At 41.7% G+C, this 27,011-nt stretch overlaps 2 protein-coding genes across 3 annotated transcripts in view; one reads left to right on the forward strand and one right to left on the reverse strand.

Moving 5' to 3' along the window:
* TBC1D2B (TBC1 domain family member 2B) overlaps nucleotides 1-15,365 on the reverse strand; it is a 66,601-nt gene extending 51,236 nt beyond the window's left edge. Inside the window, exons 1-3 of the mRNA XM_068273610.1 lie at nucleotides 14,001-15,365; nucleotides 6,610-6,766; nucleotides 5,265-5,427 (exon numbers count right to left, since the gene is read on the reverse strand). Coding sequence (XP_068129711.1) covers nucleotides 5,265-5,427; nucleotides 6,610-6,766; nucleotides 14,001-14,381 — 701 coding nt within the window. The 5' untranslated portion in view covers nucleotides 14,382-15,365. The remainder of the gene's footprint in view (nucleotides 1-5,264; nucleotides 5,428-6,609; nucleotides 6,767-14,000) is intronic.
* The window catches only part of LOC137563401 (uncharacterized), a 74,982-nt gene continuing 62,773 nt past the window's right edge, over nucleotides 14,803-27,011 (forward strand). The window contains exons 1-2 of one of the 2 annotated variants that reach the window (XM_068275804.1): nucleotides 14,803-15,512; nucleotides 19,622-19,673. The gene's annotated coding sequence lies outside the window, so the exon portion shown is untranslated. Of the gene's footprint in view, nucleotides 15,513-19,303; nucleotides 19,674-27,011 lie in introns of those variants that run through there. The other variant, XM_068275803.1, reaches the window with a different exon arrangement.

Here is a 27,011-nt window from a genome sequence, read left to right on the forward strand (position 1 = left end):
CATGAGAAATCGCGGTAAAATACGCATGCAGAAATCGCACCCGCACGCATTTTGTCAGCGGGGAATCAGCGGCGATTCCGCACCGCACAAATGGAAACGGGCCCTGAAGGATTATTCCATTTTAGTACAAACACAGGTTACCACTTCACACACCAATTTGTAACTGAATGCCATTAATTAATTAATACCTTTCAATTATTTCAGTTCACAGCTGCTATAACTTTGTTTAGGAAACTTTCTAGAAACCGCAGCAACCAAATACATCTTGGTGTCACCGGCTCACACTATGCTAGATGCACAATAGGGTATTAAACAGCATATTCTGGGCAGACACACTGTGCCCATCACCTCATTCACACTACACACCATTGTATATCCACTCAGATCCACCACTCCCAGCAAAGCACCATAATACTGATGGAAGCTCCGGCAAAAGCAAAATGCTGTGGCTCCCCAGTATATTGAAACAGACCAAACTAAATCACCCCCCCCCCCATTAGTCCACTGAGTTAGACCACACAGCAACAATGGTCACCTTCTAAGAAGTGGTCCAAATAGCGTAGAACTTCACTTGATCACCACACAAGAGGTTATATGTTCCAGGGAGTAAAACCAGTAGGATCCAGATTAAAGATGGACCATGTAAGAGCCACAATGGAAGAGAGAACCAGAACTCCACCTATACTCAAAGGTCTTGACAGCCCGAAATATCATGCTTACTTTTACTGCGATATAATGTAAAGCAACGCTTGCTACTTATCCAAGTGGAGGCCCAGTTCTTTCTTCCATTGCGGCAAATTGAAATTTGTATAAATAAATTCGATTACCCAAAAAAAAATATGGTCATTAATGGATTTAAAGGGGGCTTAGATGCTTTCCTTGCGTTGAAAGACATCCATGGGTACAATTACTAGGTAATGCCTAATGATGTTGATCCAGGGATTTTATCCAATTGCCATCTGAAGTCGGGAAGGAATTTTTCCCTTTTGGGGCTAATTGGACCATGCCTTGTAAGGGTTTTTTCGCCTTTCTCTGGATCAACAGAGATATGTGAGGGAGCAGGCTGGAGTTGTACTTTGTACTGGTTGAACTCGATGGACGTATGTCTTTTTTCAACCAAAATAACTATGTAATGACTGAAACAGCAGCAAGATCACACCTGGAAATAAGCCATTTCACGTAAACACACACGGGACATTTAGAACAGACCACAAAGTAAAATCACTTAGGTTTAGCTGAATTACTTACAGTATTACTTTCTTCTACACGCAGGAAGGAAATCAGCCCCACATGCATATTATATGTGAAAGTCTGACTTGTTTGCTGGCGGCTTATAACAGATTACAAAACTGCCTGCCTTGTGTTGCAACTCAGAAAAAGTGCTAAAGATTAGATATTTCTTAAGAAAATGGTTTTGGTTCCCAGCGACATGCTGCAAGTCATACCACACTCACAACTGTTAAAAAGTCTGCCAACAACCATTTTCTAGCAAGGGACTGGCCAACAGCAGACCACAGGATTTCTGTTATGGATTTAGGATTACTGATAAAGCACAATTTAAATGAATTGTGAAGTTTAACATACATGTAACATATACAAATAAGGAGAATGTTTCTTCCAAAGTAAAATTAACTATAAATTACTTTTCTCTATAATGCTGCCACTCACAGTAGGTAGTAGAAATCTAACAGAACTGACAGGTTTTGAACTAGTCCATCTCTTCATGGGCGATTTTCAGCAAGGCTTTTATTCTATATAAAGACATTCCCTGAAAAAGATTTATAGAATGATGCTGGCCAGCCTCCCTGCTTGCTGCACAATTTTTTGGAAGTAGTACAGCGCAACTGCCATTCACTAAGTACTTTTAAAACTAAACAAATCCCTTTAGAATCCCCCATCAGTAGATGGGCTAGTCCAAAACCTGTCAGTTCTGTCAGATTTCTACTACCTACTATAAGTGACAGCAACATATGAGAAAAATAATTTATGGCTCATTTTACTGAGGAAAAAAAATGTACTTTTTATTTGTATGTGTTGACATGTATTTTAAATTTTATGATTTTCGCAATAGTGGTCCTTTAACTGCAGACAAAATCTGCAAACTTAAATTTCAAATTGGATTTTTAATAAAAGGCAAGCTCAAGCATCAAGATTTGCATACTGCCCACACACAGACACACACGCACGCACACACACGAAGATCATGTCTGTTTCTTTTAACTTGGGGAGTGTGGACAGCAGAGCTGCAAAGATCTGTTCACTTCAAACATCCAACCAAACCACATGCACAGAGCTTCCTGTAACGGTTATGCACAGCATTGGATCACAGCAGCATCACATCTCCTTGCATAAATAACCATAAAGCATCTCTTTTACACAAGACTTTCACATATGAAATCCATAAGGGAGTGCAGGGAGTGGCATGTTTTCACTGATTATTAAACTACAGATCCACTGATGGTGTATATATATATATATATATATATATATATATATATATATATATATATACACATAATATATATATACATACATAATAAATATATATACATACATAATAAATATATATATATATATATATATATATATATATATATATATATACATACATATATACATACATAATAAATATATATATATATATATATATATATATATATATATATATATATATATATATACATACATATATACATACATAATAAATATATATATATACATATATATATATATATATATATATATATATATATATATATATATATATATATATATATATATATATATATATATACATACATATATATATATATATATATATATATATATATATATATATATATATATATAATTTCACAGCACACAGGCTTTTTGAAGGGCAGGGATGCTTGAAGGTACTGCTATTTGCATCATTGAATCATTGAGCTAAGTGCCGCAACACACAGAACACACAGGAGGTCTGTCCGGAAGGCATCACGCCATGTAATTGAAAAAATGGATACAGCTACTGAAAAAGGTACAAGAAATATTGTACATAGACAGTGACACCTCAGTCCCCTTCAAAGTAGGCACCTTTGGACCTCACATAGTTCTCTTACACTGTTGGAAAATCACTTGACTGGAATAGCCATTAGCTGACTCATCATATTTTCCTGAATCTCATTGATGTTCTGAAATCTGTTCTTTCATGGGCAATTTTATTGTTGTGAAAAGGCACAAGTTCTAGGGCACCAAGTCTGAGCTGTAGGGTGCACCAGTCACCTTGGTGATTAAATCTCTCTATAAACCCACCCCACCCAGTAAGGAAAAAAACAAAACAGTGAGCATGGAGTTTATCTTGCTAAGTCTTCTTTCTTCAGAGGCATGGGGAACTAAGCAACTTCTTTTGGGATAACTGGGCCTTTGTTTCCGGATTAAAGGCATATATAGGATTCATCCCAGATGATGTCCTTGATGAAATCAGGTTTATTGGTAGTGGTTTGAAACAAGTCAACTTCAGCACAAATGCTCCTTCTGTTTTGGTAACAGAAGCCATGAAACTAATTTTGCCACACCATGTTTCATGCCAAGATCCTGTGTCAAAATCTTGTACACAGAAGTTTTTGAAATCCTCAATCTATTTTGATTTTTAGCCCATTCTCAGGTGTTCTTTTGCAGGCCTTCCAGAAAGTGGATCACTTTCAGCAGATTCTTATTTGAGACATCCACAAAAGCCGTCTGAATCATACAAATAGTTTTCATGGACAAATCTTCAAGCTTAACATAAAATCTGCTGGAAAGTAATTGCTATACTCACTCACAGGGATTTTTAATGTGACGGCCATACAGTAAAAATGTTAATTCAGCAGCATCTAGTGGCCCGAATAACTAGTCCAGTGAAGTAATAATTGTTTACACACGCACACTCCGGTACACCCTCCGTAGCTGTGGGTTACATCAATGCCATTCCAACTGCTGTTATTATATTACCACTAGCTGGACTTTTCCCAGACAGGCCTTTTATATACAATATTCCTGACATTGATAAAGTTACTCATTTGTTTCCATCGCTTTTCTCCAATTGTTTTGCCAACATGAATATTCAGTTTATAGTATGCATATTCCTTGATACTTTCAAACATCTGGATCTTTATATAGGAAGACCTAGTCACATTCTGATTCATATACATTGTTGTTAATTCTCAGCAGTCAGGTGTGTTACTGAGGGTCAATTGTTTTCATATTTTCCTGTACTGTGATTTGTAATAATGTAACTTGTATTGCATTAACAGTACTACAAGGGTCATCCAGAAAGTAACAGCTGTTTGCTTTAATCTGCCACCCAATGTATTTTTCCTGTGCAACTCAAATTGCACCTGTCAGGTCAACCTTTAATCTCCCTACTCCGCTTGTCAAGACTGCAGAAAGCTGATAACTGTTCAGCAGCATTAACATGAAGCCCTGATCTCTGATCCCTACAACACATAGATGAGGTATGTCATGCTACAACAAAGGGATTGAAGGCCTTGTACAGAAATATTATACATGCTTAAAGAAAACCTGAACTGAAAATTAAAAGTCAAAATAAACATACACAAATCATACTTACCTCCTGTGTAGTTTACTCTTCGATCTATTTTTGCACTCCTGCGTCCTGTTTGCCCACTGTGATCAATGGAATTTTCCGTCCTCCATTTTGAAAATAGCCATTTCTCCATAACAGCTTCCTGGTCAGCACACAGTTAAACTGTAACATCACCCACTTGAGCCATAGGGAAACATGGACACATCAGTTCTCCTCTCAGCTGTAACTGACAGCAACTGATATATAACTGACAGCAACTGATGTATTTCAGTTCTGACAAAATGTTGTCAGAACTGGAAGGGATCACTGTAAGAAGAAAATGGTGATCTTCTGAGAGGAACTGATGGCAAGGTAACTATGTAATGTTCATTTGAAGTTACCTCATGTGTTTATTTTAAATAAATTTTACTCAGTACAGGTTCTCTTTAAGGTGATAATGTGGTGAAATGTGTCCAAAATAAATCAAATGTTCCATAATTGATTGAAAATGGTTTTTTGAGTATGTTTTTGTATGCTGTTGTGTTCTAGTCCTTTGAAGTTATACATTGTGCGCTCTTGCTGGGTCTTCAAACTGAACATATGTTTTAAACATATATATGGAAGTGGTGAGGTGTTAGTGAACCCGTAAATGGGGAAAATGTAATTGAATGCATTTTGGTATAGCTTCCCAATGGTGAGCATTACAGTGTAAGCTCCATACCTGATGTCATTACTCCACTGCCTGAGCAGACCTTGTACTGCAGCTGTGTGTCCTGGGTTCTGGTCAGATATCTGTTCACCAAGTACACCCGGGCCCAATTCAACACTAAAGTGGTTCCGAGCTTTCTCTGCAGCTTCATTCACATATACAGCACAGGGATGTTCTAAAAAACAGTAAGAGGAAAAAGAGCCAGACATTTATACATACTCTTATTATTTATACAGCCAGTGGCGTAGCCAAGGAGCTGTTGGACCCAGTTCAAGTTTTACTTTGGGGCCCACCCAAGCACTCTATACATAATTGATACGGCGCACCAAAACCTGATCGGTGGCTAATCAGTGGTTAGCGGCGGCGATCGGAATGCACACGCAGCTAGCAAAGTGCTAGCTGCATGTTGCAAAAAAAAAAAAAATTATGCAAATCGGCCCAGCAGGGCCTGAGAAATCCTCCTGCGCGGCATAGCCCAAGCTCAGCTCGGGCTTACCGCCAGGAAGGTTAAACGCCAGAGATTTTAAAAGCTCCTGCTAATGCAATGCTATGGGGTATTTTTTACAAAATAACCTCGCTCCAATGTGAACACTCACATAGGATAACATTAGCAAGAGCTTTTAAAATCACAAGCACTTAGAAAAGCTCTTGCAGTGTGAACCAGCCCTCAGAGGGGCTCACAGTCTAATCTCTAATCTCCAGATAATCCAATTGATTTATATGTATGTTTTTGGGATGTGGGATGAAACTGGAGTGCCCAGAGGACACCCATGCAGGCACTCCACCAGCACAGCTGCACATGTACGGAGCTGCTGGGCGGTCAGCTAGTGCCTTATTTCAGATACTGCTGTCGTGTCTCTGTGTATCAGGCTTTATACATGTGCAGTTCTACTGGTGGAGTAGCAGAGATCCCAGCTGTCCACAGCAGAGCCTGCGAGGCTGCGGTGGCCTCAGAGTACCTCACAGCTAACAAAAGCAAACATCTCCAGCAGGGCACGGGAGCTCAGAGTGCTGGAAGATTACCCTATTCCTAGCAGCCGCACAGGGGAGAGGACAAAAAAAGTTCAAAGCTGCTGCTTCAACTGCTCCCCCCACATATGAATGTGCTGCTCTATAGCTGCATCAGTAAGTGGATTTCTGACGCCCTGCACAAACCATTCAAGTGTGAAGCGTCTCTTGTTTAATACAAGTAACCGATTTACGTTTTTTTTTAATTATCAGACCTCAGGCAGAAATTATTAAATGAAAGCTATTAATTCGCTGTAGTGCCCATTTAAGATATTCGGTGATGTTATTGTAAAGTCCATATCCAAACTTTGGCATAATTGCCCAGTAGTAAACCAATTAGTATATTAACCTGTGCTTTCCTTGGCCACCAAGCCTGTGGGGACCTCCAGGGCTGCAGGATTCAGCTTACTGTCTCTCTTTGATGCCCCTCCTCGGCTGTTACAATACTCCCAGCGTTTCTGTTGCAATTCCTGTAGCCAGTAGGCCATGGCCTGCCGATTGGAAGCCTACAGAATTAAGGATGATCATGATATTAGTCTTATGACTGTCACACATTTTAAAACAAAATTACGTTTTCCAATTAGATACTAAACTGTGTACTATTTGTGAATGTGCTAGTGAAACACTGGTGAACTCAGATCTGCCCACACAGTTACATCCAGTTTTTTCCCTGAGGAGTTTAAGGAAACCAGAGATGAACGCTTTGGCACAAAATAAACCTATTCCCTGATAGATTTTACAAAAATGCTATACCTAGTATTTTCGCCGCTCTGGTGTGCCTTTTGTGTTTTTTTTTTTTTTACTAAAACTCCATGCAAAACACAGTTAATCAGAAAAGCATATTATTTAGTGGACTGTGTGCAAAATGAAATCACCATTTCTAAAAACTTCTTATGACTAAAGTATAGATTTAAAAAAAAAAAAAAAAAAACGTTTTTCAATATACCCTTACATTAACAGCTCCTCCCATCTCATCACAGCTCTCTGTGATGCTGCAGCATACAAAACAGGAAAGCAGAGCCAGAAGGGGACAGGCTTGGGCTTGAAAAGACATCGGAGAAGACGGACTCAGCTATAATGATTCCTGAGCAAAGCCAGACTGAATGCTCAGTTAGGTATTTTATCAGGGCTGATAACAAGCAGGCTGAACAGTGAAGAATGAAAGAGAGCAGGGTAGGTGTTTTCTCTAATGTTCCCACTTATATATATTGCAAATACATAAGGGTACTTCGTCTCTGGTTCACTTTAAAGAAAACCAGAGGTGAAAATACACTGATGAGATAAACCATTATATCCATCAACCTACTCCTGAAAATGACTTTACTTAGTATCCCACAGTGTTATTTTCTTTAACTTTTGACCGCTGACAATTTTTTTTCTGTATGCTGAGGCGCCAGAGCCATATTTACTCATCTTGCCTCCCCCAGCTGACCAGCCTCCAAATGCAGAGTAGCGCTTTGACATTTACCTGATCCGGATGCTGATTTTCTTCTCATCCAGAGAGTGGGACTGTATGCTGACATCATCCAGGTCCCCATCACATGACATGTGAACGGGACCCAGAGGATAATGTCAGCATACAACACAGCTGCCTGGAGGAAAAAGGAGACTAGACGCAGCATCCGGATCAGGTAAACAAGTGCTCTCTGCATTTAAGGGCAGGTCAGCTGGGGAGAGAGGATGAGTAAAGCCAGATGCAGCGCTGCTGCAGTATATCACATGAGATAACTCATGCAACGCAGCCAAAAGGTTAAAAGCTTATTAACAAAAAACAAAAACAAAAAATGTATGTTTGATGTTGTATAGTCTCATATGAATGATAGTCTTTCACGCAGTCCCAAAGCCGAAATATATAAACTATTTACCCTTTTTTATACATCCCCCGACACTGTTCTCTTCCAGTCAAGAGTTGTATGGCTGTAATGCCTTATTAGTGAGGGTTATGCTATGTCCTGTCTGGAGAGACACTGCCACTTGCATACCTGAATGTTTAACTCTTTCAGGCATAAAAATAAGAAGAAAAAAAAAAAAAAAAAAAAGAACACAGCCTAGTTATTTGTGTGCTTGGCACTGTACATAAACACATATCCTCTTGTCACATGTCAACTCATGTACACTCTAAGGTTTAAGAACTACTTTTCAGATGCCTTACGCAAGCATAGTTAGGTGACGAACTAAAGAAACCCAAAGTATGAAATTCCACAGCTAGACACCACCACTGGGACATTTAATGTAGCAGGCAATTAATCCATGTTCCTGAAGCCACATACATTCCCACGCCTGCCCTGAAACACGGGGTTAAATTTGAATAAGGGACGATTCACACTGACATAAAAAAAAAAACCCCAAAAAAAACCACTGTCCATTCAGCTGAACTGAAAACAGACCAGACCCTAACAGATGTGCATAGATCCTAAGTTAATCAATAGTATCTGTTCATAGTGCTCCGTTCAAATGGATCCATTTGGCCCGTTTGCCAGAGTGCAAGTTTGGGGAGGCTGCGATAAATCCGGATTGACGGATGCGTGGCACTGACTGCTCGCTAATGGAACTGAAGGTCACGGGTGAAAAACTGCTGCCCAAATAAAATTGATCACTTTTTAATGGATTCGTTTTTAATCCGTGCAGTGTGAACTGGACCATAGACACTGCAAAGTACAATGTTTTTCTTCTTAAAATAGAAGGTTTTTGTAACTTTCACCTTTACAAAAGAGATATCCATAATGAGTCACTTTAGCGGGTGAAGAATGCCTTTGTAAGCACTTTCTGCATGACATTTCTTCATGTTTAAAGGGAATGTCCAAGCAAAATAAAAAAATGAGTTTCACTTACCTGTGGCGTCTACCAGCCCCAGGCAGCCATCCTGCGCCCTTGTAGTCACTCACTGCTGCTCCAGTCCTCCGCTGGCAGCTATCGTAGAAGAGAAGAATGCTGCTGCACCGGCTGTGGATTCAAAGTCCAATTTTTATTAAGCAATGTATACAAACAGCATAAAACAGCTTGAGCTGTGATTAAGGAGCCATGAGTTAACTCAAACGCGTGAGCGGTTTTATGCCATTTGTCTACATTGCTTAATAAAAATTGAACCTTTAATCCGCGGCCGGTACAGCGGGATTCTTCTCTTCTACGTTACATATGACTTACTGATGTCTTACTCCCGACCTAGGAGTGGAGTGGTTGTAGCGACCCACCCAGTTTCACAGAAGAACAAGAACAGACACCATGGCCCATATGCCATTCACTTTTTCTCTTGAGTTTTCTCCTAGGTGATATTTTTACATCCTGTCATGAAATGCCTTTTAAACCACCAGAAAGCAAGAAAATAAGCAAACAATGAAAATGATCTCCTAGGAGATAACTCAGGAGAGAAAGTTAATTGCATATGGGCCAATAAGTTTGATGTACTGTAATTGTTGAAGAAATTGTGAAGACACTATAATGGCTATTAACATCTAACTCCATCCGTTTGTAAGTAGGGGCCTGCCTGTCCAGGTAAATAAGCTCCCATGGTGTATTACAGATTTGGAAAAAACGGATTGGAAAGAGAACTGGTCAGCAGATCTTATGGCTGACCAGTTTTTTGTTTTTTTAAATCAAACTTTTACCTCTGTCTTGTGTTTGCTAAATAAAAGCACTTGGATGCCACCCGTTGGTGAGTGCGGATGCCCTTTTTACTCATGGATACTGCCATTTAAATCCAGCACCCAGAAACAGAGCAAGTGAGTGAAGCGGTGTTTTCTATTGTTTGAACTGCCCTCCCACTGTGGAATGTCAGGACCATGGTCCTGACAGTCTCCTGTCTGTGAACCTCATTGCACTGTGGGAAATAACAGCTGTTTACAGCTGGGTCCAACTGCCAAAAAAGCAAGCAGCATCTATTTCCACTGACATCTGCTAGCAGTAAAAATGTGGTAAATTTCAGAATGTAAATCGGAGAGGAACACTGACTAAATCATTTATACATAATTATTGTAAACATGAAGCACTTTTTTAATTACATTATTTTCACTGGAGTTACTCTTTAAGCCATTTCATTTTCACAGGATACTTCATTATTGCAGGTGTAATAACCAATAACTATAAGTAGCAGCATAATCTAAAAATGTTAAGAGAAGACTACCTCCACTCAGGGTTCTTAAGCCACCTTTCAATCTACTATTGTCTCCTATCATGGCACAGACATAGCATTCCTCCACCTAGCACTCATGGCCACGTTTTATAATATAAAGAGAATAGGATATCTTGTTCAGCTTAAGCATCAAAAACAAAACAGAAAACTTAAGTTTTGCTTATTTTATAACTTAAAACATAAGAGAACATAACCATTACAGGTCCCCCACTTCCGTTCTCCACCCTCTTCCCACCCTGTGGAATCATCTTGAGCAATTCCCTCCCAAATATCACATTTCCAATAGAACTAGGTAACCCCCTATTTTGCCTTGTAGATACCACTCCATATCTTTAAATTGTTTCATTATTTGAATTACCGGTATCTGGTCTCTTGTGAATGTTTTTTTTTTCAATTAAAGAATTGCCATGTTTTAAAAAAAAGTTTGTACAGTTTTTGGTTTTAACTTTTCCAAGGTAAGTCAAGTTGGAATATATGTTTAAGAAGTTCTTTCACTTCCCCTAAGGTGGGGGGGGGGGGGGGGGTGAGGTGAGGGGTGTAACCATCATTTCATAACTGACTTTTTGGCTGCTACAAGAAGTAAATACTCCCATTTAGTGATTGGAGGTACATCTTCTTACATTTGTCCAACATTGTGGAACAGGCAAAATAGTGGATTAACCCTACGTTGTCTAAGAGAGACCATTGGCAAAAGCAATCGAGTCCCGCCAAAAAGCCTGAATGGAGTCACATTCCTGCAGCATATGCTATTGAGTACGGTTTAAGTTTCCACACTTGGGGCATACTGTCTTAAAGCACTATCAAACCCTGACGTAATATTCAATAAAACATGTTTTCCTACTTTTTATATAACAAACGGTTATCATATTTGCTTTTGTGCATAAGTATTATTATTCATTTAGAAATTATATGTTCCCAAAGCACACTTTCTTTTCTCTGAGAGCTGACTTTGCATTATATTTAGAACTGCTTTATTCATGTTCTAACATAAGCAGAAATGCTTTCTGATTCTCTGACTTTGTTCAGCAGAGCTTGCCTTGTCAGAGAAGAATTTATTTACATTCCTTACTTGACACAATTAAATAAGATTTAACATTATCTGCACTTGGATGTGTCCAGCTTTGCTGGCAGGGTACTTCTAAGTCCTGTGTGTAACCCTTTAAATACTGTTCTGGTAAAAAAAAAAAATGCTGGTTGTATATACTATGCTGTAAATAATCTATTAGAGCAAAGAAGAAATGCTGGGTTTCATTCCGCTTTAATGCCTTCCAACCATCTTTAATAAAATCAAATAAATCATCTTTGGGCATTTCCGTCAGGCCACTTCTGAATCTGCTGGAAATAGTCTTTTCGTCTGGGCTGAGAATTTCTTGTGTTCTGATTTTATACAAACACAAATGCATTGCCTATTGCAGTTTCTTTAACATTTGCATAATGATCAATGGGAGCACAAAAAAATATTAACAAAATATGGTGATAAGCAATTTTCTAGCGATTTCTGTGTTAATGTAATTTTCCCACCTAATAATGATAAAAAAAAATTGCATGTTAAATTGGCAAAAATCACATTGCGGATGTAGAGAAAACATTGTAAATGTTTAGTTCAGACTGCATATGTTATTTTGTGTGCCTGAGGAAGCAGCCGTTTGCCACAAAACACTTATCAGGCCATTATTTGGGACTCTGCTGGTGAAGCTACATGTTATCCCTCAATCTGTATGAATTTTACGAACCTTGTACTACAAATACATGTGATGCTTTTGTTCTTGGCTCCATTTAGAACCCCAATTTATATACTACTTATATAAATATACTCTGTATATCTTTACATCACACACATAAACGTTAGACAAATATTGTACAAAGACCAGGAACTGTTTGCCTAAGGAAAAAAAGGATCTTTTCTTTACAGCTAATCTGACCTCCAAAAAATACACCAATATAAAGATGTCCTTACAAGTCCACTATAACTGTTGAACAGTAAATCCAGCCATTGTTGTAATATTCAGCATTACAATGAATGGACTATTTTTTTTTGTTTTGTTTAACAGAACTAAGCAGCTGTTTTTCCCCAGAAGAGACTATTGTTACTTGACTTCCTGTCTTGTAATGACAAACCTCTTCTCCATAAAAGGCGTATCTGAAATACCCCTTCGGCTTTGGATCCTAAATTCATGCAAAAAAAAAAAAAAAAAAAAATGTCTGCAAGAAATTCTCACTGCATTTATAAATCATTGTAGGCATACACTACTGGATCTTAAGAGTCGATGTAAGCATGAAACCTACCTAAATCTATTAAAACCATGGCATTTACAATTGATCAATATTACAATAGAGTTATTGATGGGACATTTCTGATCTTTTGCCAGCCACTGGAAGGAGTGCAGGGATCGCGCCCTGTGCGGAAGTGGTACACAACTAATGTTTGCATAGCTTTCTACTGTATCGTGCTGTACAGTGCTGTAAAGTAGGTGGCTGCACTGGTGCATAAACAAAATTGAAATTCTGTCTCATACTACAGGTGGGTACACACAGATAAAAGTCTTTGGAAAATGAAAGATCACAGACCAATTTTACCCCCTTCCATGTAGTATGAGAGCCATACCTTCACAGTCTATTCTATGGAGCTGAACTCCCTACCAGATAACATCTTTGCAAGATGCTGCACACAAAGATGCTGTAGACATGCAACAGATCAGTATCTGCAAAAGATCAGTTCCTGCAAAAGATCCATTCTTGCAGAAGGAAACCTCCTAGGTATCGGTCACCAATCACAGTACCCTCTTACAGCACAAAGTACTATGATTGGGCAAATAGTGGAGCATAGTTTACTACAAACTATCTGAAAACTTGCCGTTCGAGACGGTGCCCTCCACCCAATCACATTAGCTGAAATTCCCTATGAATTTTCCTGCTGGGTCCTCTAAAGTAGACCAGCGCCGCAAATACATCTGAAGCCTGGTACACACTTTCCACCTCTATGTAGTATGATGGTCAACAGATATTAAATACTATGAGCAGATTATGTAGGTAAATTCTCATACTAGGGCAGCACGGTGGCGTAGTGGTTAGCTCTCTCGCCTTGCAGCACTGGGTCCCTGGTTCGAATTCCAGCCAGGGCACTATCTGAAAAGAGTTTGTATGTTCTTTCTGTGTCTGTGTGGGTTTCCTCCGGGCACTCCGGTTTCCTCCCACATTCCAAAAACATATGGATAAGTTAATTGGCTCCCCCTAAAATTGGCCCTAGACTACAGTACTTACACTACATAATATAGACATATGGCAATTGTAGGGATTTGATTGTGAGCTCCTTTGAGGGACAGTTAGTGACAAGACAATATATATATACACTGTACAGCGCTGCGTAATAGGTCAGCGCTATATAATCAATCATCCATTACAGGCAGGCATATTTAGCCATCCATTGTAATAAGATCAATAATTTAAAAAAAATTAACAAATAAGAAAGTTTATAATATGTAACAAGTACATGCATAGATTTAAATACCCTGGGCACTGCAGTTTGCACATAAAACATTTCCCTTTCATTAAAATGTTGTTATGGTTCACAAGAATTCCCCACAAATTTTACAACACAGCTTTTGAGTTACCCGAAGGATGGAAATTCTTCCAGCGCTATGGATCTCAAACTGGCCCTCTTCTGCCTCCAAGTCGTAGCTGAAAGAGGCATCCGCAACATCAATGTGCCCCATAGGCTGAGCATCATGTGGGCTCTTGAAGTAATATAAGTAACACCTGCGAGGGTCAAACACGAACCAGCGATTCTTGAAGCTCCTCAGGGGGCCCTTACCAGAAAGTTTTGCTATATTACCGCAAAGCTTCACAGGTGGTTCTTTGGTGGGCTCTCCTGGGCATGAAGAAGTCATATGCTCTTCAGTGGAGGAGTCCTGGCTGTGTCTTCTGTTCTCCACCCCAGGCATTTCTACTTTATCCACCATCAGTACCTTCCCATCAGTGTCAGCAGTCTGCATTTAGTTCTGATTACTTCCGAAAATCAGCCTGTTATCTGAGCTTCTAAGTTCACAGACTCAGCACTGACATCCCCTCCGTTATCTTTTTTTGCATCTGTGCTTGGAAACCTCCTTCTTCTGAAGAGCTTGTTCCTGCCTTGTGTTGAAATATTTGCTCTTGGCCAGCATTTCTTGTATACGAAGAGTCTGCTCAATAGTTTATATCCTGTCAGCAGCAGCACATGTGATCAGTGCATATTTCCTCTGTGGGCTTTCGCTGCAGCCTACCACCGCTCAGATAGACCACAGAGCGCTCAGGTCCCATTAGGAACCAGGCAGGAACTCTGAGCTCAGTGTTAGCACGGGCAGCCCGCAGCTGGCCACACTCCTATCCTGAGGCTACAAGCGCTACACTCCCTTCACCCTGCGCCTGCTCGTTTTGCCCAGGAGACGATGCAGGAAGCAGAGGGAACAGCATTGAGCGACTGTGTGCTTCTGCACATGCGCACAGCAGGGGTAGACTGAGCCTAGTCACGTGTGAGAGAGAGAGAGCAAGGAGAGGCATAAGGGGAAAAAAACCAGGTTTGGGTGTGTTTTTTTTTTTTTTTACTTCATGAAATGTGTGGAGGAGCTCCTCTGAGGAGAAGGGGACCGTTACCAGAGGATGATCTGCGGGATGCAGAGAAAACAAACAAGTACAAGGGCAGTAAAAGATAGAGAAGCTGGAGAGGAGGCTGAGAAAACGGACAATAAAGAAATTAGCAGCAGTTTAGATAAGAAACTGATTAGCTAGAGCAACATATGAGAGAGCAGCTGCATTGAGTGGAGCCAGAGAGGCGAGACAGAAGCTGGAAGGTTTGACAGAGATAACCTGTTAGGAGCAGAGAGACAGTACAGCTAAAGGAGCAAAGAGCCGTGACAGAAAATAGCCAGACAGGAAAAAAGTGTCAACGCCTGAAAAGAAGATCAGAAGAAAAAGACAAATAAGGCGTAACACGCTGTATCCCATGACTGGACGCCTGCGTACAGCTTGATGGGAATTGTAGCTCTTACTTTCCTAAAAGGGGAAGTGAGAGTGGTCTGGTACCCCTCACAAAACTTCAACTCCCAGCATTCAACGCAACACCATCTACTTCTACAACAACCACGCTGGTTGGGCGTGCATTTTTCTTCACAAAATAAATATATTAATATATAGTTTCCACCCAAAGTTTGCACGAGTTTGCCACGTATGAAATGTAGGAAAGAGGTTGCATTAATAGTGTGAATATTTATGTAACTGTTCGGAACAAACCTTGTAAATGTCATGTAATGCAATATGGTACTAATAATTTTGAAATGGTGCTCACTTGCTGAGTTTTGTTTTTTTAATGGGAAAGATTGATACCTTTTGTTACAAAAGTAGGCGATGAACACCTCCCTGCAACAACCGCATGAGGGCAAGGAAGTGTTCATAAGCTGAAGTCAGTTGTACATGTCCTGCCATGGCCACAAGGTAATAAGGAAAGCATCGTGCTCATTACATTATAATATGCAATGCAATAATTTAGAGGTTCCATTAGCGTTCCCTGTCCGGATTCGCCGGGCTGGATTCGGACTGTATACTGTACAAACGGAACATATGTTCCGCATAGCAATGCAAAGGCTATGTGGACGTTCACACGTGTCCGTTCCGTACAGTACGGAGCCGGATCGGGACTCCGGACACTTTTCCAACATGCGCTATTTTTTGGGCCCGAATCTCCGGCCCACGCACCCGGACCGGAGCCGGACCTGAGCCTGACAGCACCATCCGGAACACAGAAACCAATGGGAAACGGAAGGCACAGAACACACTGCCTACAAACACCTGACGTTTTACCCCACTTCCTATGCGTATCCAAGCGGCCATTTCGGATGGGGACACATGGGCCAAGCATGTCTGGAGTGGAGCAGCAGTGACAGACGTGCTGGAGCTGTTTGGCAGAATGTCGGAGGTGGAGGTGAGGCCTACAGCGGAGGAACCTGATTCTACAGGTGCACCAGGTGCACCTTCTGCTGATCCCAACATTTTTTTATTTTCGCTATTTTTTGCCCACGGATCCGGATGGCAGCCTGATGCATGCCTGATGCAAACGGACCGGATCCGTATCAGGTCCTGATCCGATCAGGATCCGGTCCGTTTGCATGGCAAAACGCAAGTGTGAACGGGGCCTAAAGGTTTTTTGTTTTTTTTAACCAAGATAAAAGCTCATTACATTATGCAATAATTTAGAGGTTGCATATAAAGGTTTGTTTTTTTTTTTACCAAGAAAAAAGTTAATTGTACAAAAACGAGAGTAGAGTACACAGTACAGGTACAAACAAAATCTCGATGTAACACACTGACAGCAATAAATTACATGTGGCACTCAACAAGGCAACAAACCAAAAAGTCACAATTACACATAATACAGCTCCAAGAGGAAATTGGAAAGATAGCTTAGTACTATATGTAAGCTGGGACCCAGAGGGCGTATATACATTCAGTATGTGCATGCTCAGAGTATTATCAGGAAATGGTTTAGACACAATTAAGAATGGCAAAATTGCACACACTTGCGACTTTAAAGAGACTCTAACAAAATGTTCAGCCTTATTTCTTCTATCCTATAAATTCTTATACCTGTTCTAATGTGGTCTGTCTTAAAGAAGAACTGCAGGGAGAGGTATAAGGAGGCTGCCATATTGATTTCATTTTAAGCAATACCAGTTGCCTGGCTAACCTGCAGATCCTCTGCCTTCAATACTTTTCGCTTTAGACCCTGAATAAGCATGCAGCATATCAGGTGTTTCTGACATTTTTGTCAGATCTGACAAGATTAGCTGCATGCTTGTTTTTGGTGTGATTCACACTACTGCAGGCAAATATCTCAGCAGGGCAGCCAGGCAACTGGTATTGCTTAAAAGGAAATCAATATGGCAGCCTCCATATCACTCTCACTACAGTTCCCCTTTAAGGTGCGTACACACACACACTACAAAAGGATACACACTGTCGGCGGACTGATAAGGCTGTTTCAAGACTTGAGCGGATCGTTCAGAAACAGCCTTATCAATCTGCCGACAGCGCGTTCACACGCGCATACTGTCGGCTAAAGTCCGCCCAGCGGGAGAGTCCGGCGGACCCGTCGTTTCCTTTTGTAGTGCGTGTGTACGCACCTTTACTGCAGCCTTTCCTAGTTGCACAGTGGCTGTATTATCTCTGTTATATAATTTAATCTTCTTTCCTTTGTCAGCTTTGTCGGACTCAGGAAGGAATGTGCTGCTCTGCTTGTGATAGGATAGAAGTTATACACACCCTCTCCATGCCCCCTGCAAGGCTCTGTGTGAGTCACAGACTGAGCTCCTCTCAGCCTGTCACAAGCTGGTTATGTCTTTTGTTTGTAAACACTGCCTAAAACTGGCAATTACAAGCCAGGATTGCAGCAGGGAGTGGCAGAAACAGTACAGAGGGGCCCAGGAGAACATAATGAATAGAATGGTATGCTTTTTATTGTAAGACTTTTAGAGTACAGATTCACTTTAAACTAAAGGTGGGTACACACATCAGATAAAAGTCTTTGGAAAATGAAAGATCACAGACCAATTTTACTCCCTTCCATGCAGTATGAGAGCCATACCTCCACAGTCTATTCTATTGAGCTGAACTCCCCATCAGAAAAAAATCTTTGCAAGATACACATAGACGTTGTACACATGCAACAGATCAGTATCTGCAAAATATCACTTCCTGCAAATTGCATTCATAGTCTATGATATCTGCAGATCTCATACACACCTTGTTTAACAGACATTCATCTGCAGATCAGACAATTATGTGCAGATCTGAAGATCCATCCTGGTGGATCTGATCTGCAGATAAATGTCCATTAAACAAGGTGTGTATGAGATCTGCAGATATGATAGACTATGAATTAATTTAGCATGAACTGATCTTTTGCAGATACTGATCTGTTGCATGTGTAGAGCATCTTGCAAAGATTTTTTCTGATGGGGAGTTCAGCTCAATAAAATAGACTGTGTAGGTACAGCTCTCATACTACATAGGAGGGGGTAAAATTGGTCTGCGATCTTTCATTTTCCAAAGACTTTTATCTGATGTGTGTACCCACCTTTACAATATTTCCGACATGAAAAGGAAGTGGTTCAAGACAAGTCTTATCCTTCCACCCATCCCATATTAAATGAAATTGTTAAACACGACCTCTATGTGTGTGTAAACTAGTTTCTTGAAAGCAAGGCCATTATCCAATCTCTTCTTCCAACAGGCTAGTAATGGGGGCTCAGCAGAAACCCATTTTAACCTTCCTGGCGGTAACTCCGAACTTAGTTCGGGGTAAGCCGCGCAGGAGGTTTTCTCAGGCCCTGCTGGGCTGATCTGCGTAATTTTTTTTTTTACTGAACGCAGCTAGCACTTTGCTAGCTGCGTCAGCACACCGATCACCGCCGCCCCGCGCCGATTCGCCGATATCCGTGCCGCCACAAAGCCCCCCCCCCCCAGACCCCTGCGCTGCCTGGCCTATCAGCGCTAAGGGGTGGATCGGGTCTCCATTAGACGTCATGACGTCGTTGACGTCATCCCGCCCCGTTGCCATGGCGACGGGGGAAGCCCTCCAGGAAATCCCGTTCTTTGAACGGGATTTCCTGATCGCCTATCGCCGGAGGCGATCGGAGGGACTGGGGGGATGCCGCTGAGCAGCGGCTATCATGTAGCGAGCCCTAGGCTTGTTACATGATTAAAAAAAAAATCAAAAAACCGGCAGCGCTGCCCCCTGGCGGTTTTTAATAGACCGCCAGGAGGGTTAAGGCAATCTCTTGCCTGTTGCATATAAAGTTTAATGTAATCAATTGTATAATATATTTATTCCTGGGCAGTGGGCTGGCCCTGGGTTTTACAACACCCTGAGTAAACTTTGGTGAAGCCACCCCCAGCCCATGTTTTCAGTAAATATAAAAGAAGTTTGAAAATTGACCTGCATAAAGAAGGCAGCCCTTACAAACCACGCTGTTTTTCACAGATGCAAACTTAACCACTTCACAACTGAGAGGTTTTACCCCTGAAACACCAGAGCAATTTTTACCTTTCAGCGCTCCTTCATTCATCTATAACTTTATTATTACGATGGTATGTGTCTTTGAATTTTGACTTTTGAATGGATAATGTCACTTTGCTTTTTAAAGAATCTGGATTAAAGTATATGACAGCAGTGCCGGTTTCTCCTCCTTCTTTTGGCATCTAGATACAACTCTGACCTGAGCACGCTGAAGATATACAGCATACAGCGCATACGTGTAAGCATTGGACTGTGTTGTCCTCCCCCCCCCTCCCCCTCCCTGGACAGCATACGGCTAGTGCAGTGCCAGCATTCCTTTTTTCTTCCATCTACTGTATATGGCAACTTTATTATTACTTATTGCAATTAAATGAACTATATCTTGTTTTTTTTGCCACCAATTAGGCTTTCTTTAGGTAGGACATTATGCCAAGAATTATTTTATTCTAAATGTGTTTTAATGTGAAAATATAAAAAAATGTGGGAAAAAAACATTATGTTTCAGTTTTCAGCCATTATAGTTTTTAAATAATGCATGCTACTGTAATTAAAATCCATGAAATGTATTTGCCCATTTGTCCCGGTTATAACACCGTTTATGTCCCTATCACAATGTTTGGCGCCAATATTTTATTTGGAAATAAAGGTGCCTTTTTTCAGTTTTGCGTCCATCCCTAATTACAAGCCCATAGTTTATTAAGTAACAGTGTTATACCCTCTTGACATAAATATTTAAAAAGTTCAGTCCCTAAGGTAACTATTTATGTATTTTTTTAATTGTATTTTTTTTTATTTTACAAAAATAAAATAAAATTGGGGAGTGTGGGAGGTAATGAGTTAATTTTTAATGTTTAACTAATGTATTTGTATATGAAAAATGCTTTAGGGTGTAGTTTTACTATTTGGCCACAAGATGGCCACAGTGAGTTTTTGTTTATGCGACCTGCAAGCGTACAGGAAGTACGCTTGCAGGAAGTTCAGGGAGGCTAGGCAACTTTTTTTTCACAATGATCGCGCTGCTTCTTGTAGAAGCAGCTGATCATTGTGGGGGGCTTAGATCAACGAACGGGAAAGGTTTTTCCCATTCACTGATCTCCATGCGAGCGGGCGGCGGCGTGCACGAGCGCGGACAAGCGAGCGGGAGCGCGAACAGCGGCGGGAGCGGCGCCAGGTACGGATTTCTCCGTCCCTTGGTGGTGACAGGGTGGAAAAAGGGACGGAGAAATCCGTACCGCGGGGGGTAAATTGGTTAATATATTTATTGCAAAAAGAACAGAAGTGCATTGCCAATTAATGCAAATGTAATAATATATGTGCTACCCCTCAAAATAGAAACTTATTTGATTGGTAATTTATGTGATGACGTAGCTATCTGTTCTCAGCTTAGCTTGGAACTAGTGTTGCATTGTAAAATGTATCTTTGAATGTATGACTAGAATAATTTGTAATTTGTGGCTTGATCTGTATACCTTGCTCCAATGAATACAAATGTTTTAAACACACCTGAACTGACAGGGATATGAAGGCTGCCATATTTATTTCCTTTTAAACAATACAGATTGCCTGGCTGTCCCGCTGAGCCTCTTTCTCTAATACTCTTAGCCATAGACCCTTGTTAGGAACTATGCCTTTGTTTTCCTGATGGTGGCAGCAAATGCATGAATTTGGGCTTGATTCACAAAGCTTTTCTGTTAAATTATCTCACCTTATTTATTAACTCACAATGTATCTCTCCTTAAATGACTTAATTCATGAATTACCTCTCTTTATCTAACTTAACTCATGGATTAGCTCTCCTTATTTGACATTCATGCTTTAGCTCTCCTTATTTGACTTAACTCAAAGTTTACCTCTTCTCATCTATTTATCTCATTCATTATCTCTCCATATTTGTTTATCTCGTGCATTAGCACTCCTTACAGTTAAGGTGAAAAATAAGTAACCTTTGTGAATCAACCCCTTTATCTGTTATTTTACCAGCCACCAGCAGGTGGCTCTGTCTGTTGTTCCTAACTCCGCCTGTGGATGGCGCACAGAGCCATGTGTATGGACCCTCTTTCACCAGCAGAAGCTACCACCCTTCTGCTACCTGTGCAATATGTTGCAGGTGGCCATAGGACATATAAGGACTGCTCTGACTTGCAGCAAGTGCCTGAACTCAGTACCCTTGCCCTGAGAATCAGCCTGGCCTCTCTTGTCTCCTTTGATCTGTTCCTTGATCCCCTGTCTTTACTATAATTTGTTATACTTGAACTTGGCTTTTTTGACTGTGTTTATTGTCTGCTGATTTGGTCCTGTGTTTCTTGTAAACTGTATATGTTAGCAATAGATAGATAGATAAATTGTGCTGTTTGGGGTTTTATAATTGCAGTGTTTGGGGCTATTGCTTTATGTCTGCATTGCTGTGCTCATATCACTGGTGCACTCTATAATAAATGATTGTTATTCAAATTCTGTCTTGTGTTTCTCTACCATTGTGGTGTTGCCTAACCAAACTCGACTGTAACGATCCTAAACACCAGCGGTTCTGGATGCTTGTCTGGCTTACAGGGGCGAAAAGAGATAATTTGCATATTCAGAATTGTGCATTGTGGGTAACCACAAATGATCACTTATAGTTGAATTATTGTAAATTTTCTTCTGTTTTTAGAAGGCAAATGTCACCAAGGATTTCTTATTAGTAGGAGGGTTTTTAGATCTTTTAGCCCCCTATACATTCCTAGTGGTTTGGGTCACCCTGAGCTGCTTGGTTATTCTGTTGTGCTGGTCCAAGCCCTATCCCATACAGCCATATCAATCCCTGTCATGTACTGATGAGGGCCAAAAGCCCGAAACAGGCTGTCTACATGTGGGGTTGGTATGGCTGTGTAATATTTAAAGCTGTAGGCTTTCTATACACCAGCGGTTCTGGATGCTAGTCTGGCTTACAGGGGTGAAAAGAGATAATTTGCATATTCAGTAGTGGAGCATTGTGGGTAATCACAAATGTTCACTTATAGCTGAATTATTGCAAATTTCCTTCTGTTTTAAGAAGGCAAATTTCACCAAGCATTGCTTATTAGTAGAAGGACTTTTCAGTTTCTTTTATCCCCCTATACATTCCTAGTGGTTTGGGTCACCCCGAGCTGCTTGTGTACTCTGTTGGAACCCTGAACATACATACTGATCAGGTGTTTTCTGTCTAAAGACTGACTGGATTAACCGCATGCTTGTTTCATGTTTGTTATTCAGACACCACTTGTAAGAGATTGCGGAGAAGCCGCCGCGCAGACTGGCGGCGAGGTGGCTGATTCCGCGTCCAACGCGGCGGTTTGCACGCAGCAGCATGCGTCTGAGGTGGCTGGGCCTGTTAGTGCACACAGACTGAGGAATACGCGCGAGCGCTGAGAGGCAGAACCTTTATGCCAAACGAGGAGGGATCAGCTGACCAGGTTGGTCAGCTGATCCCCGAACTAGTGGCCATTGGTTGATCAGCGGTGGGTGGCGCCGGAGAGCGCCACTCTATATATACCTATTGCTGGTCAGTCTCAAGTTGTCTGCCGTTGCGAACACTCACGTGAAAGCACTCAGACCATAGTCAGATCCCACAGTGTGTTTGAACCAGGAGGACCTGGGAATTAACACTGAGCCAGATTACTTCTGTATTATCATTGTGTTATACTTCAGACTAGTTCCAGGGTGTCGAGACCACGGACCTCACACCTAAGACTAGGGATTCTGTGTTATCATTGTGTTATACTTCAGACTAGTTCCAGGGTGTAGAGACCACGGACCCCACACCCAAGACTAGGCATTGTTTGATATCTGTTATGACCTACTGCATTCTTGACTATCCCTCTGCTTTCCGAATCGGTACCTACGCATATCTGATATTCTGTTGCCAATCCTGCCTGCCCCTGGTTTCCGAATCAGCCTTCTGTCTCTGTACCTTATCTGCCCGTATGTTGCCGACCTGGCCTGCCCGACCTTATGAGCTATCCCTCTCCATTGAGAGATTAGTCTCCAGTCCTGCTTGTGACGCCCACCTTTTAGGTGTCACTTAGCCTCAGGGCCTTTCTGCTATTCAGCCTGGGGCTTCACCCCTTTGGACGTCTCAGGCTGCTGAAAGGTCTCTGCACTTATCTGAGGGAGGTAACTCCCATATGGCCAAAGACCACCTGCTCCTCGGGTAGCCCCACTCAAAGTCATTACTGTTGCACCAAACACTCACATTACATAGGTGTCCAGAGGTTAGCTATATCTGTATTATTGGTGATTCTGCAGATCATTAATAATCAGGTATATATCTGTATTCTTGGTGATACTGCAGATCACCAATAATCAGATTCTCTCTGTGTGCTGACACCGATCGTTACAGAATGGCAGACCAAAACCAAATGGACGCACTTAACAGCCGTCTTAATGCACTCACCACCTCGGTGGAAAATTACATCCGAGTGCTGGACAGTCATCAGACCCAGATCAATGCTTTGTCTGGGTCTACACAAGTCCTTCAGACGACTGTGAATACAGTGCGATCTCCTCCAGGTACAGACTTAAGTATGCCTGTGCCTGAAAAGTTTTCTGGTTACAGATCTGACTTTCAGAATTTTAGAAATAGAGTGTTATCATACTTTGAGTTTAGGCCTAATTCATCAGGGACCGTGGCACAGAGAATTACGTTTATTAAGACTCTGTTGTCAGGCAATTCCCAGACCTGGGCATATAGTCTCCAGACAGGCCCTAACCTCAGTTGAGGAATTTTTTAAAGCAATGGCTATAATTTATGATGATCCGGACGTTGCTTCTACCGCTGAGCGGAAGCTCAAGACGTTGCGGCAGGGCAAGGATCCGGTTGAAAATTACGCAGCTGAGTTCAGGAAATGGACAGTATCTGCTAGATGGGGGTCATTTGCACTTCTGGATTGCTTTTTGTCAGGGTTGTCAGACGCAGTCTCTGATCTAATGTTGGGACATCCTGAGCCAAAGTCTATTGATGAGGCCATTTCATTAGCAGTCGGGTTGATCGTCGTCTACGCTACCAGAGACAGACTCGGAGTAGGAACAATGTGAGATATGTTTCCTACGCCTCTTTTCCACCCGATTCACCTCCGCCAGAACCAATGCAGATTGGTCGGTCAAAATTGTCTCGGGTGGAGCAGAATCGCAGAAAGACAGAACTGCTCTGTTTATACTGTGCAGAGGAGGGTCACAGAGTGCAGAATTGTCCCAAGAAGTCGGGAAACGCTGCTGTCTAGGTGTAGTCGGAGGTAATACCCTAGGCACGCAATCTTTACCTCTAAACAATAAATGTTTGCTCCTTCCTTGTTCTATTTCATGGAAGGATCAAACAGTTGCTACTGAGGCCTTTCTGGACTCTGGCTCAGCAGCTAACTTTATGGATTACGAATTTGCGAAGAAATTGGGGATTCCTATTGTCCCTTTGAAGCAACAGATTCTGGTCACTGCAGTGGACGACTCCCCTCTGCAGAGTAGACACCCTCTGTCTCAGACCCCCGAGTTGAAACTCACAGTGGGGGTGTTACATAGTGAAAGTCTGCAATTTCTGGTTTTGCGGATGACAACTTCCACGATCATTCTTGGCATGCCATGGTTACAACTTCACTCCCCTCAGATCAATTGGGCTTCAGATCAGCTAACGAGCTGGTCTACCCATTGCCATCATCATTGTTTAGCGAAGATAACCTTGGGTAACACCAAAATTCAGGCGGAAGGTTTGCCAAGCCAGTATTCAGAATTTGCTGACGTGTTTTGTCCCAAATCAGCGGATAAACTTCCTCCCCACCGTTCCTTTGACTGTCCCATCGATCTCAGGTCTGGTTGTATGCCCCCTAGAGGTCATCTCTATAATTTGTCTGGGCCAGAGAAACTGGCTATGCAGGAATACATCAGAGAAAATTTGGCTTAAGGTTTTATTCGTCCCTCTCGGTCACCGGCAGGTGCAGGATTCTGTTTCGTGAAAAAGGACGGAGGCCTCCGTCCCTGCATTGATTATCGGGGCTTAAATAAGATTACAGTAAAAAATCGCTATCCTTTGCCTTTGATTGACGATTTGTTTACTCAGGTCTCTAACACAAGAATTTTCTCGAAGCTGGATTTGAGGGGTGCATACAACCTTGTACGTATCAGGGACGGTGATGAATGGAAGACGGCCTTTAACACCCCCGACGGGCATTACGAGTACCTGGTGATGCCCTTCAGGTTGTGCAACGCCCCGGCCGTCTTCCAGGAGCTGATTACCGAGGTGTTGGGCAGGTTCGTCTTAGTGTATCTAGACAATATTCTGATTTTCTCATCCAACCTCTCAGAGCATAGGAAACATGTTAGGTTTGTGCTACAGAAGTTGAGACAGAATTTGCTGTATGCTAAATTGGAAAAATGCATTTTCGAAGTGACCTCTGTCACCTTTTTGGGGTACATTATCTCGACCTCTGGCCTCTCTATGGACCCTGGAAAAGTTTCTGCTGTCTTGGAGTGGCCTCAACCTGTGGGTTTGAAGGCACTCCAGAGGTTTCTGGGGTTCGTCAACTACTACAGGAGGTTCATAAAGGGATACTCTACGGTGATCGCGCCCCTCACCAGTCTCACCAAGAAAGGGGCAGATACTCACCACTAGTCCACAGAGGCCCATGCTGCTTTTTCCACTCTGAAGAAACTGTTCTGTTCTGCACCCATATTGAGACATGTAGATGTCACCTTTCCCTTTATCGTGGAGGTTGATGCCTCAGAGGTAGGGGTGGGGGTTGTGTTGTCTCAGCGTTCTGGGTTGCAGGGAAAACTCCATCAATGTGCTTATATTTCCCGTAGATTTTCACCCGCAGAGAAAAACTATGATATCGGCAACCGAGAACTTCTAGCCATCAAGTTGGCCTTTGAGGAATGGCGACATTGGCTAGAAGGGGCCGAACACACCATTACAGTTTACACTGACCACAAAAATTTAGAGTACATCGAGGGCGCTAAGAGACTTGCATTCCGGAAAATGTAGTGTCAGATTGGGGTGTCCAATTCGTATCTAAGTTCTGCCATCAGTTAGACATGGATCTTTCCTTCTCATCAGGCTTCCACCCACAGACCAATGGCCAGACCGAAAGAGTCAACCAGTCCCTGGAATAGTTTCTTAGATGTTATGTTGTAGATGCACAAACCGACTGGGTAAAGTTTTTGCCGTTTGCAGAATTTGCACACAACAATCTGAAAAGTTCCTCTTCAGGATTTTCCCCATTTCAGGTGGTGTCGGGAAGGTCACCCAAGTTTGCCCCATTGCTAGTGGCTTCCACTCCGTTTCCAGCCCTGGAGGATTGGCAGAGGGCCTTGAAGCAAATTTGGGGAATGGTTAAAAGAAATTTGGGGAAGGCTTTTCAGAACCAAAAGAAACAGGCGGATAAGAGACGTTCCATAGAATGGGAATTCTCTCCAGGGGACTTGGTCTGGGTGTCCACGTGACATCTGGTTGTGAAACAGTTGTCACCCAAACTGGGCCCTAAATTCATAGGTCCTTTTCCAGTGGCCAGAAAGATTATTTAATGTCACTTATGCTATTGATCTCCCTACCAGCATGTGAGGTGTGAGATCA

This window comes from Hyperolius riggenbachi, chromosome 3 (genome assembly GCF_040937935.1).
Source record: "Hyperolius riggenbachi isolate aHypRig1 chromosome 3, aHypRig1.pri, whole genome shotgun sequence".
Classification (NCBI taxonomy): Eukaryota; Metazoa; Chordata; class Amphibia; order Anura; family Hyperoliidae; genus Hyperolius; species Hyperolius riggenbachi.